Source organism: Canis lupus, chromosome 31 (assembly GCF_048164855.1).
Source record: "Canis lupus baileyi chromosome 31, mCanLup2.hap1, whole genome shotgun sequence".
NCBI lineage: Eukaryota > Metazoa > Chordata > Mammalia > Carnivora > Canidae > Canis > Canis lupus.
The window spans coordinates 43,561,666-43,573,888 of NC_132868.1; the positions used below are offsets into that span (position 1 = coordinate 43,561,666).

Below are 12,223 nucleotides of genomic sequence, written 5' to 3' on the forward strand. Positions count from 1 at the left end.
AATTTGGCTTCTTAAGAGTTGAAAAATGATGATAGTTTAATTCTAATATCATTTCCTCTTTAATTAGGTGAACTACTTCTATAAAGAGAAACTTCACTTCACCTACCATTTGGTTTCCCAGTGCTTTAGTTAATATAGAAAATGTAGGATATGCTTTCCCTATTCTTACCAATTTTCAATGTAATAACTTTATTTCCTAGCATCTTCTAATGGTAATCAGTTAGTTTTAAAAATAATACTGTAAAGTCACAAATTAAACATATTTGCTGTATTTCCATCCGTTTGAACTGTTATCCTAATTGATAGTCAGATTGTTCTTTCTTAGCATCTTCAAGTCAGTTCCTAAATCTTTTTGAAAGGATCCTGATGGTCTTTGACAGATGCCTTGCTACTTGGTATGATTCCTCTTGCATAGCATCTTCCCTAGATCTGGAATCAGCTAAGGAAACTTCATCCTTTTTGGGGACAATGCTGGCATTTGCACCAGCAATCTTGGCCCGCTCTGAACACCGATTATATCCCTCTACCTCACCCCAGCCCTACAACTCTAAGTGATGTGGGAATGAACTGAGGGTCTGGCTGGTCCTTATAAATGTGCAGACAAATTTAGGCTCAAAGAATGTCTGTGGCAAAAATTACTTGGCAATAATAAAATAATGGTACTAAAATTTGAAGTGGCTATTTTGACATCGCCATATCAAAATGTCCTGCTGTGAGGCAGCTAACCAGTAGGGAGGCTATTCGAGGAATCTAGACAGACAGCATGATAGACACTGGAATCAAACTGACCTAGATGTGAACCCCAGATCTGCCATTTAAAAAGTTGTATGACCTTCATATTATTTAATCTCTCTAAGCCTCAGCTTCCTCATCCATAAAATAGGGTATTTGTCAATGTGATGCATATAAAACACAGCACTCATCATCACATGGCAAGTACTCAATAAATGGAAACGATGATTGTTTTTGATGATATATTATTGTTGCAAAAATTGATGTAGTGACAGAGAGAAGATTCTAAAATAGCCCAAAACACTCACCACTAGCCACATGAGCCTACTGAGCACTTTATTTTTTTTTAATTTTTATTTATTTATGATAGTCACACAGAGAGAGAGAGAGAGAGAGGCAGAGACACAGGCAGAGGGAGAAGCAGGCTCCATGCACCGGGAGCCCGACGTGGGATTCGATCCTGGGTCTTCAGGATCGTGCCCTGGGCCAAAGGCAGGCGCCAAACCGCTGCGCCACCCAGGGATCCCCTACTGAGCACTTTAAATGTGGTTAGTCTACATTGCCATGTGTTATAAATATAAAATATGCACTGAAATTTAAAATCTTAGTTTTTTTAAAAAAAGATATAAATTATTTCATCAATAATTTTTATTTTGGGGTGCCTGCATGGCTCAGTCAATCAAACTTCTGCCTTTGGCTCAGGTCAGGATCCCAGGGTTCTGGGATGAGGAAAGCCCCTCATCAGGCTTCCTGCTTAGCTGGGAGCCTGCTTCTCCCTCACCCACTGCCCCTGATTGTGCACTCTCTCTCTTTCTCTCTGTGCCAAATAAATAAAATGTTTAAAAAATAATAATAACTTTTATTTTATTACATGTTGAAGATATTTGGGGGTATATTAGGTTAAGTAAAATGTATTATTATAGTCAATTTCTTCTTTTATTCTTTCCATTGTGACTATTAGAAAACTTAAAATTACATATGTGATTCATATTATACTCTTATTGGACAGTGGTTCTCTAGAGATGGTAAGAAATTATATACAAGAATTTGGAGACTGAGTGGATGAGGTGTGAGGGACAAGAAAATCACTTTTTTCATCCCCATATATTCAATATCTTCTAATATGAATCAACTTTTAATCAATGCATCTTAATGGATAGCTGTCCTTTTCTTTTTTTTTTTTTTTTTCTTTTTCAAGAAACCAAACATATGCATTGGCTATTTTTCCCTCTTTGAAAAGAGGCAGGTCTTCTGGGTTTTGATAACAGATGTTTGACAATAAAACCAAATCAGTCCCTTTCAGGGAGAGATTTACATTGATTAGTACCTATCATGTCCCAGACACTTGACAGGACCTCTCACTTAATATTGAAACGATTTTTGGAGGCAATTACAACCTTCATTTTTACAGATAAGGAAATTGAGGTTCGGTGAGGCTAATTAACTCCTCCCATGTCACAGAGCAAGGAAGAAATGAAAGTGAGGGCAGAAATGATTCCCATCTGCCTCCTTGACCCATGCTGCCTCTTTCCAATTTGAGTGGTCAGTTAGGGGGAGATGTGTGGGTTGAAGGATAGCTAGGCTTCCAATTTCTGACCCTCACTCATCTTCTTATGTGGTTCTCTTAGTCTCCTGGGTTCTTAGTCCTTAATGTGGAACCCAAAATCATACAGGCTACAAAATGTGGAGGTGGAAGCTCTTTGAGGTATTATATTCCAAGGCATTATATTACTTATTTTATGATTATTCTCAGCAACAGAATTATCACATTAGGCATTTTTCAGACAATAACAAGAACATAGATTTTTAAAAAGGAAAAAAAATATATATATATATAATTTCATATTTCTCAAGAGTATTCACCACAAAATCCAAGTAGTTTGAGTGGGTTTTTCTTCAACTTGTAAGCATCAAAAAGGAATAAGGAATCACTACTACTGTTACTGTTTTTCTTTTCCTCATATTTTTAAGTACAGTTCCTTCCACTGGATCAAAGTACAATTTAGAATTTTAAAAATATTTTCCTTTGCTTGCTTAGTGCCTTTGCATTGTGGAAACCTATTTTTATAATTAAAGACATTTTACCTTTTATCTACAGTCTCAAAAAGTTTAACTATTCAAGAAAACCCAAAACCACCAAGCCTCGATATTGGCATATGTCTGCACTAGAGTATTTCTGATATCTCTTCCAGCTAGTATTCAATGATTTTTTGGAATTCTGTCTCAAACCCCTTCATTGAGATAATGGTCTTAATTTGGCATATTAGGTATATTAGGATATATAAATAAGCATTTACATATAAATAAAAAGCTACCGATAATGTCAGGTTCATTATTTTAATTAATCCTCACAACAAATTTTGAAGGTTACATCATATTCCCATTTCACAGACAAGGAAATTGAGTTTCAGAGAAGTTAATTAGCTTATAGCCAATGCAATATTATAACAAAAAGGGCAGAAATGGAATTTGAAGTCAAGTTTTCTCTGCTTTCAAAGCTCATGGTTTCTATTTCATTTAGCAATTAAAGACAAGGATAAATCAAAGGAATAGTCCCATTGGCAAAAAGAAAGACCTGAGGTACTCAATTTGGGGCTAAGAATAGCAAGCTCAGCTGGTTTCCTCTCGCAGTAGAATTTTACACATATTATCAGTAGTCCGTCAGAGCACCTACTGAGAGAGGCCATGGACAAATAGAGTTCATTCAGTGACCACCACAGTTGGACCCACAAACCATATGTTTTTGCCCCCAAAATATCTCACTAATCTGCTACGGCATCTAAAATTTCAAGTATCACAGCTCCGCCTTGGGACAGAGTGGTGGGTCAACAACTGGGTTAGGGCTGGGCTGCGGGGGCGGGGGGGGGCAGCATAGGGAGTGGGAGAGATTAGACGGAAGAGTCTGTTGCAATCTGAACATCAAAACAAGGTTTGCACCCGAGATGTCCAGCTCTACAGCAATGCCTGGGTCTACAGAAATCCTTTTCAAGGATCACTGGGGTGCTTTCATGTTGCCTTCCTGCTTGGTGCTTAATCTCTCCTCCCTCTGCTTTACTAGACTGCCCATGAGCCTTAAGACTTAAGAAATTAACAGAATGTGGGCAGCCTGGGTAGCCCAGCGGTTTAGCACCGCCTTCAGCCCAGGGTGTGATCCTGGGGTCCTGGGATCGAGTCCCGCATCGGGCTCCCTGTATGGAGCCTGCTTCTCCCTCTGCCTGTGTCTCTGCCTCTCTCTCTCTGTGTGTCTCTCATGAATAAATAAATAAAATCTTTAAAAAATAAAGAAATTAACAGAATATAAAACAGAAAGAAATTATATCTAACTAAAGACAAATTAGAAGTCAAGTCGAAGGAACAGACCTTGGCTGAAATTTTCCACAGCAGAAGGAAATAAAATTCTTCAGATGAAAGGAACCTTAGACTCATCTCTCAATTCCCTCGTGTTATGTATGAAGAATTAGAGGCCAGGAGGCAAAGGGCTCTCAAAACCTCAAAAGAAGTTGAGAGAGCGTGGGTTTGGGGGTTGGACAGTCTTGGATTGAAAATCTGACATCATCACTGAATAGCTCTGTGACTTGAGACTATTTACTTACTTTTCTGAATATCACTTTCCTCTTCTGGTAAATAGTGAGAGCTCTCATATGGGTTACAGAATTAAATGAAACAATGCATATAAATGCATTATTTATATAGGTCTGGAGAAGAACCTCATACCTTTATGTTTATTATTGGCATTTCTAGCTCCTCTTTGTAAAAAAGCTCTTATTATAGTTTGGCGTCCTTGATTTTCAACTGAAATAGAAGAATTAAACCACATGCACTGAGAAGAGATGGATGGTTTCAGCATAAATCTGTCATTTGTACCAATCTGAGGCACACGTGAGTTATGAGCAGGTTTTCTCACACCAGCTGTGTATGTGCATGCCCAACAGAGTGAATGTTTAACAATTAAACTGGTTTTAAATATGTAGCATAGAAGGAATCAAACTGAACATCAGTTGTGATTATCTGCTTGAAAAGCTCATTAAGAAATGAATTATGGAATAGTGGACTAATTAAGCCCATGCAGAAATGTGTATTCCATTTCTGCATAAGACGTATTTTTTTTTAAATGACTCAAACAGAAGGGCTTGATGTATTGGTATGGCAATTTGGGGAAAAAAATTTCTATTTCCTCCAAATGAAAAACACTAACATTTACTGAGTGCCTACTCAATGCTATACATTATTTCAAATTATCTGCATGGTGAATCTTTATGATATCTGTTATTACTCTGATTTTCTTGATGAGGAAAATGAGGTTCAGGGAAGTTTAACAATGTATTTAGGTTACATAATTACTGCGTTGTAGAGCTGGGATTTCAACCTGAAAGTAATTTCACAGCTTTTTCAACTGAGCCCTGAGATAGTCATTTCTGATGTAGATGTGCTACAAAACCTACTTCGTTATGCACATGCATATCAATCTCGTATTAAAGATCTCCAAAAAATAAATAAATAAAATAAAGATCTCCATGCACACCTGTCTGATGAGCCCATAAGGTCCACAGAGGAGGGGTCACATGGGCTGTGTTCACCAACTTCTCCCCAAGACCCAGCTCGGTGCCTGCCATGTGTTACATCTTCAGTAACAAGTTTCTGTTAATGGAAGGAATGAATACTGAATTAGCTAAAATAATAGAGTTTAGCTCCACAGTTATCCTTTCACAGGTGGCAACAGTGAGGGGAAAAAAGGAGTGTTTTGCCTTTGTTCATACACTTACTCGGCTCCAGAGTGAAGATGAAAAGCCCAGAGCCTCTGAAAGTGCTGAGCTCAACAAGCCAAGTCACCAGCAGGCTAAAGGACAGGTACATTATTTAGCTCGGGCTACGTCCTCCTGAAGCAGATGTCAAACACATCCTGATTACTCGAACAACAGCTGGCCCACATACGTGACAGAGGTCGCAAGTAACTCCCACAACCATCTCCAGCCAGAGGAGCCCAGACATTGGCAACCCAGCTGTTGAAGAGCAGTCCGCGATAAAAATTCACAGAACCCAATTTCCCTCACTTGGTTCTTCCCAAAGAGGCCATTAGCGTCCAGCAGTACGCTTCTTTGCCTCTACATCCGAGAAGCAAGCAGAGCCAATCACTCAGTCCTTGGGGCATAAACTGGGGAAGAAAGGTCTTTCACATCCACGTTAGTCCCCCAAATGATACGAACACTTAGGGGGCAGATAGAGACACGGGAACCCAACAAAGAAATGGAAGGAGCAGCCAGCGGGGGAGAAAAAGAAACAAGAGAACGTTGTCCGTACGTCAAGGTTATAAAGCGTTTTCAGAAGTAGGAAATGACCAATGATATTAGTATCAAATTCAGTAAGCCGAGCGAGTTAAGTAAGATGGGAAGAGACAAGTAGCTATTAGATATGCCCACTGGGAAGTCACGGCGCCCTTCGGAAAGAGCAGGTCTGCTAGGGCGCCAATGTCGATTCATTATCGTGACCCCTCCTTGGACCCAGATCTGGCGTTTGGTGCCCACAACGCCCAGGACGCGGCTGGCACACACCAGGCACGTAACAGGCGCCATCAGATGGACGCCCAAATGAATGAAAACAAGACATAGTAGTTTATTTTGGAAAAAAAAATCCCAAAGGCATTTAAAACTGCTCTTAAGATGTACCAGTGTTTTCTAAATTAAATCACTGGGTCTAAAATTGTCACCATACATTTGGCCTCTCCCTCCCAAGGCCCTGAAGCCAAAACAACTCCGTTCCTATGGAGAACATATAATTTGCCGTCTGCAAAGAGGAAGTCTCACACATTAGAAGCATTCCTATATTGCTGTGCTTAGAGTGACCTTTTAAGTTGCTGCTGTGATGTCATTAGTGTTAACAATTTTACGCAAGATTAGGTGTGTAATTATGTGTTAAATAGTTCTGGCTCCTACTTGCTGTTTAATAGAGCAGAGTGCATTAGGCGCATCCCATATGCGTAGCTCAAGGCCACGGACACCGGCAGAAAACTGCATCCACTTGCTCTTTCCCTGCCTCGTACGCCCCTCGCCCTTGCAGCTGTCACCTCCAGGCCTCGGCGCTGGTACCCATGGAGAAGCCACGGCACAGAGTAGCACTCAGAACTGTTACTCTCCAGCCGAAGCTTCCAGAGACAGGAGGCGTCTCCATAAAGGATTTAACTTAAATGAAAAATCAGAACTTGAGCGTTTGTAGCAATGTTTCTCACGTGGGCTGCAGCCCTGATGCAAAATACCTGGGCAGCTTTTTAAAAAATCCCAATGCCAGAGCCCCACCCAAAAGGTTCTCGCTGGTCTGGCCTGAGATCCAGTATTTTTCTAGACCTTTTCCCAGATGATGGTGATGCGTGGCCAGCGTTCAGGGACCTCTCTATGCTCTTCTGGCTCAGGATGGGTATCGGAACGTAATGAGAATGAGTAAGTACTTCAGATTTTATTATCTCAGTATCTCAGAAAACTATTTTTCCTCTCTTGAGTGTCTCTGCCCACAGGGGGAAAAAGAAATCAATAGTCTCGATGTACAAGTACAAAGCAACCTAATTGGATTTTTTTACAAAAAGATAAAATCCATCCATTTGCTGTAAAAACTAATAACAGAGGACAAAAGAAAGAAGCGAATGTTCAGTATGTTCCTACTGTGTGCCTCGATCCGACGTTAGGTATCGAGCATCTGTTACTTCATTCGTCTTCCAAGCAACCCAGAAAAACAAACGCTGCCATTCCCATTTTTACAGCTGAGGAAACTAAGACACAGGGGTGTTGAGGTGACTTGTCCAAAGTCCCACAGTTGGCGCACGGTGATGCCCGGGGCCGACAAATGCATAGGCTCTGTCTGCTCTCCTGGGGTCCTGCTGCCCTTCTAAAGGAGACCTTACGGATGATAATCCAGCGAGCAACGGAAACTTCCTGCCGAGTCAATGACAAAGACAGAGGGAGCAGGGCAGTCAGGAGGAGGAGCCCGAGGAGGTGGGAGTGGGAGAAGGAACAGCATCCTGACCCCGGGAAGCATCAGGAGGGAGCCACAGCAGTGGCACCGCGCAGGCGGCCGGAGTCAGTGACCATCACGGTGTCAAGTGGAGAGTGGAGGGCTGGGCGGCGGGTGCACCCAGTGTGTCCTTGTGTGAGCCGCAGGTGTGAGCTGCAGGTGTGAGCTGTAAGTGTGAGCTGCAGGTGTGAGCCGTAGGTGTGAGCCACAGGTGTGAGCCGCAGGTGTGAGCCGCAGGTGTGAGCTGCAGGTGTGAACCGCAGGTGTAAACCGCCGTCAGGGCGTGTGAGACACAGCCCTGCCCTGAAGTGGCCTTGGCCCAGCCGGGAGGCGGAGTCGCAGCCCAGCAGCGGGGAGCGTGCTTTCTCCCACGGGTTCCACCCCAGAGCTGGGAGCGGGGCCGAGGACGCTGCTAACATGGCCGAAGGGAGGCTCCCCATGACCCCGGAGATGGGCCCGCAGACAAAGGCTGTCACTCACCAGGCAGGGGAGGGAGGCAGAGGGGACACGTAGACTGAGTCAAGGCGGTAGGAAGGCACAGGCTGTGTGCGGGAGGCCGAAGAGGCCCCACACCAGTTCCGAGGCAGGTGGGCACATCCTCGGGCCACTTGCTGTCATTCAGGCGGAGGCTGCGGCTCGGGGGTTGCTGGTTCTCAGACCACAGTCGTCCCAGACATTCAGGCACGGCTCTCCCAGGCCGCCACCGCTGCTGCTGCTTCTTTGTTGTCGTCGCCTTCTTTTTCTCCTTCTCCTTCTTCTTCTTCTTCTTTTTCTTCTTCTTCTTTTCTTCATCTTCGTCTTCTTCTTCTTTTCTTCTTCGTCTTCTTCTTTTCTTCGTCTTCGTCGTCTTCTTCTTTGTCTTCTTCTTCTTTTCTTCTTCGTCTTCTTCTTCGTCTTCGTCGTCTTCTTCGTCGTCTTCTTCGTCTTCTTTTCTTCTTCTTCTTCTTCTTCTTCTTTTCTTCTTCTTTTCTTCTTCTTCTTTGTCTTCATCTTTGTCTTCATCTTCATCTTCGTCGTCTTCTTCATTCTGGTTCCACTTTCTTTTTATGTAAGCAACCAGAGCAGCAGCCCTAGGCCAGGGTGGGCAGTGGCAGCCGCAGGACCGGTCCCGAGAGCAGCCCCAGGCAGCGCCGGGCAAGCTCCTCCGGGCCAGGCCCAGGGCCTCCCCGTGGGGCCCAGGGCTTGGGAGGCGTCTCCACGCTCCAGGGGCTGCACTGGCCTCACCGCGGCCCTAGAAGATGCCGCAGCAGGTGACCTCGGGATGGAGCGGGAGCCGGGCTGCTCCCACGGCCCATAGCCCGGCGCACGCTCTGCTCATGCTAGGGCTCCAAATTACAAAATAGCATACAGTGCTTTTTTTTTTTTTTTTTTTTTTTGTCTCTTTATCACTTTCCTAATCACAACTCAAATGAGATGTTCCTTGTCTTATAAAGTGAGCGGAGTTGGAGTAATTATTTAAGAGCTCAGGAGGCCTGCTTTTGAGCTCAGGGAACCTCCAAACCTGCTTCCATTAACATATCCTGGGTGTTTCTTTGAAGCCTGGAAATTTTTTCAGCTTCCGCAGAACGTTTACGCTGTTGTCCTTAAAGCAGCTACTCTCTTTCATTTTAATTAATAGCAAACCTTGCAGGGTTTAAGTAACAGTTTGTCTGGGCTGAAGAAACTCCAAATCCACCTATTGGACTAACCCGAGGAGTCAGTGAAAGTTCTTTCCAACAAGCTTTAGACGGTTCATTAGAATGAATGTATCTTCCATCTCCCCCTTTCCGTATCCTCTTAAAACAACAAGCAGGGGGCCACGCTAGGATCACGGCGTCTGGAAGTGTCCTACGCTCGTTAGATCACTCGCTCCTCTCACTTGGAGTGATATCAGAGCGTCTACAATACGGAGGGTGTGTCTGTGAAATGCCGGGTGGTAACCGGGAGCAGGGCAGGAGCTCAGCCATCGACTGCTTTGCTTTAACGCAGAGGGGCCACTTTTCCCTCTACTCCACATGCCTAGGCCTTCGGGAGTGACTGAGGTGAGCAGAAGACTCCACCAGAGTCACGGATGAGATAACTTCCTGGGAGATTAAGCCAACCCTCATCCTTAGAGGGTAGTTCATCCAACGTAGAGTCAAGTCATTCTGATTTCCTGCGGGCTCCTTGGCTTTAACAATGGATTCAATCTCCATCCTGTTGGATGTGCTTTAAAGATCTTCAAAAAGGAACACAACTAACTTGAAATATCTCGGATCCATGTAATTTATTTATTTATTTATTTATTTATTTATTTATTTATTTTTAAGGATCCATGTAATTTAAAGAGCTAGCAGGTTCAACTTCTAAGGCTTCCTAAAGCCATCCATTCAGGTGTCACCTTCTTTAATTCTCACTGTTTATCCGTGGAGACCAGGGGTGGGAGGATGACTTCTTGTGTCTAGACGGGTTACCCAACCCCCGCCGCCCCCACAGCCTCCGTTCCTTGCATCTCTGATGCTGTCCCAGGGCTGCTGGATGAGATGTATTCCCCGGCCTAGTCCCGGAGAGGTAGTAACAAAATGTTGGAGTGGAGAGCGACCGTAAAGGTTCTCTGTTTCAAACTCTCTATGTTACGGATGAAAAACAACCGAGTCTAACCAAAGTTAAAACCATTAACCAAAGTTAAATGACTTTTTAAAGACCACACAGCAAGGGAGTGACAAAATTGGGCCTCTCGCCGACCACTGACTCGAAGTCCGTGCTCTGAGCCCTTGCCACTCGCTGTTCTCTGCAGACCCTCCACACAGCATCACCTGAGAGCTGTTAGAAATGCAGAAACTCAGGCACCACCCAGGTCCCAGGGAATCAGATTCCTCATTGTTATAAGACCCCCAGGTAATTCCTATGCACATCACAGTTTGAGAATCACTGGGCTAACATCATAAAATGTCTTTCTATGGAGAGCATGAGAATTGGATTCAAAACCAATCAGACATTGGTTTTGAAGCATGGCTTCACTTTTTCTAAATCTGAACAGATATCTCAAGTAAAGCATCATTTGCAATCTGGAAATAATAGCACCATCCACCTTACATTTTTCGTAATATAAGTACAACGTAAACATATGCATATACATCTCATGATATAGGCATAAATAATATATACAAATAGCTAATAGATCATATAATAGTCAATATTTCCAGTCTCACGTGTTCCATTAATATAGCATTCAACCAGAAGGAAAGCCACACATGATTGTACGTCATGAAGAAACCACTTTCCTTATTTTGTTCTATTAACTCAATGTTATTTTAACTTTTTTTTTTTAAATATTTTTTCTTTATTTATTTATGATAGTCACAGAGAGAGAGAGAGAGAGAGAGAGGCAGAGGGAGAAGCAGGCTCCATGCACCGGGAGCCCGACGTGGGATTCGATCCCAGGTCTCCAGGATCGCGCCCTGGGCCAAAGGCAGGCGCCAAACCGCTGCGCCACCCAGGGATCCCAATGTTATTTTAACTTTTATATGTGGTTATGATTTCTATGATATTTCATATTTCTAAATCTCTAGAAAATGACTATTACATAGAAAATAAATAATAAGAGCTAACTTCTTTTAGTGCTTTGCTTGGAGATGAAACAACATAATCCGTAAGCCAAATCCTATCCAGGAGAACACAACGTTCCTCTAACATCCTGACTCTGGATCCTATAAACCCAGCCTCCAGGAGCCAGAGGGTGTCTGTTCTGCTTCTGTGAATTTCTCAGAGACTCGACTGCCACAGAATGAACCCACAGCTTTGGCAACAGCCCAGCATATTTAAAAGATGTTTTGTCAAAAAAATAAAAATAAAAAAATAAATAATAATAATAATAATAAATAATAAGTAAAAATAAATAAATAAATAAAAAGATGTTTTGTCACCGATATGTCACATCTGCCAGCATCAAGGAAAACAGTTTGAATAGGAAAAGAGAAAGAGAATTTTAGTATCTAAATCTGAACCAAAATTTTGGAAAAGTACAGTGTACTACAGAGTGTGGAAACAACCAAAATTAGATTAGTGGGGAAGGAATACGATGCTGACATGGATTAGAAAGCCACGCTTCCCATGGCAGGGGCTCTCAGCCCTGGCAGTGCATTAGAGACGATGAGGGGCTGTTGTAAAAGTTGAACGTGCATTTCTGAGGAAGGGACTAGGCCTGCATGGTGTTTGAGATTCCCGGTTGATTTTAACGTGCAGCCGGGGCTGAGAACACTGCCCTGAGCCACAAACCCTGGCCCTGTAGCAGCGTCAGTCCACTGGAGCGGACACGGAGTCCCAAACTTCAGGTGGTGGTAACTTCAGTGTGTTTGTTCCCCTTCTAGGTCTTTTCGCTATTCCTCCAGGACTTCCACCATAAGGAAAGGAGCCCCTGGACCAACATCCTCTAAGATGTTTATATGGACCAGCGGCCGGACCTCTTCATCTTACAGACATGATGAGAAAAGGTAAATCACTGGGACTCTGGGGGCTTCTCAGAATCACTTAA

The 12,223-nt window shown here is 43.2% G+C and overlaps 1 protein-coding gene and 1 long non-coding RNA gene across 5 annotated transcripts in view; one reads left to right on the plus strand and one right to left on the minus strand.

Annotated features, from left to right (window-relative positions):
• The window catches only part of KCNMB2 (potassium calcium-activated channel subfamily M regulatory beta subunit 2), a 202,137-nt gene that overhangs the window by 157,905 nt on the left and 32,009 nt on the right, over positions 1-12,223 (plus strand). For both annotated transcript variants that reach the window (XM_072808138.1, XM_072808137.1), the window contains exon 2: positions 12,060-12,182. In XM_072808138.1, coding sequence (XP_072664239.1) covers positions 12,127-12,182 — 56 coding nt within the window. In that variant the 5' untranslated portion in view covers positions 12,060-12,126. The remainder of the gene's footprint in view (positions 1-12,059; positions 12,183-12,223) is intronic.
• LOC140622346 (uncharacterized) overlaps positions 1-12,223 on the minus strand; it is a 217,160-nt gene that overhangs the window by 59,566 nt on the left and 145,371 nt on the right. For all 3 annotated transcript variants that reach the window (XR_012022130.1, XR_012022129.1, XR_012022128.1), the window contains one exon: positions 5,255-5,370. This is a non-coding gene — a long non-coding RNA (uncharacterized lncRNA). The remainder of the gene's footprint in view (positions 1-5,254; positions 5,371-12,223) is intronic.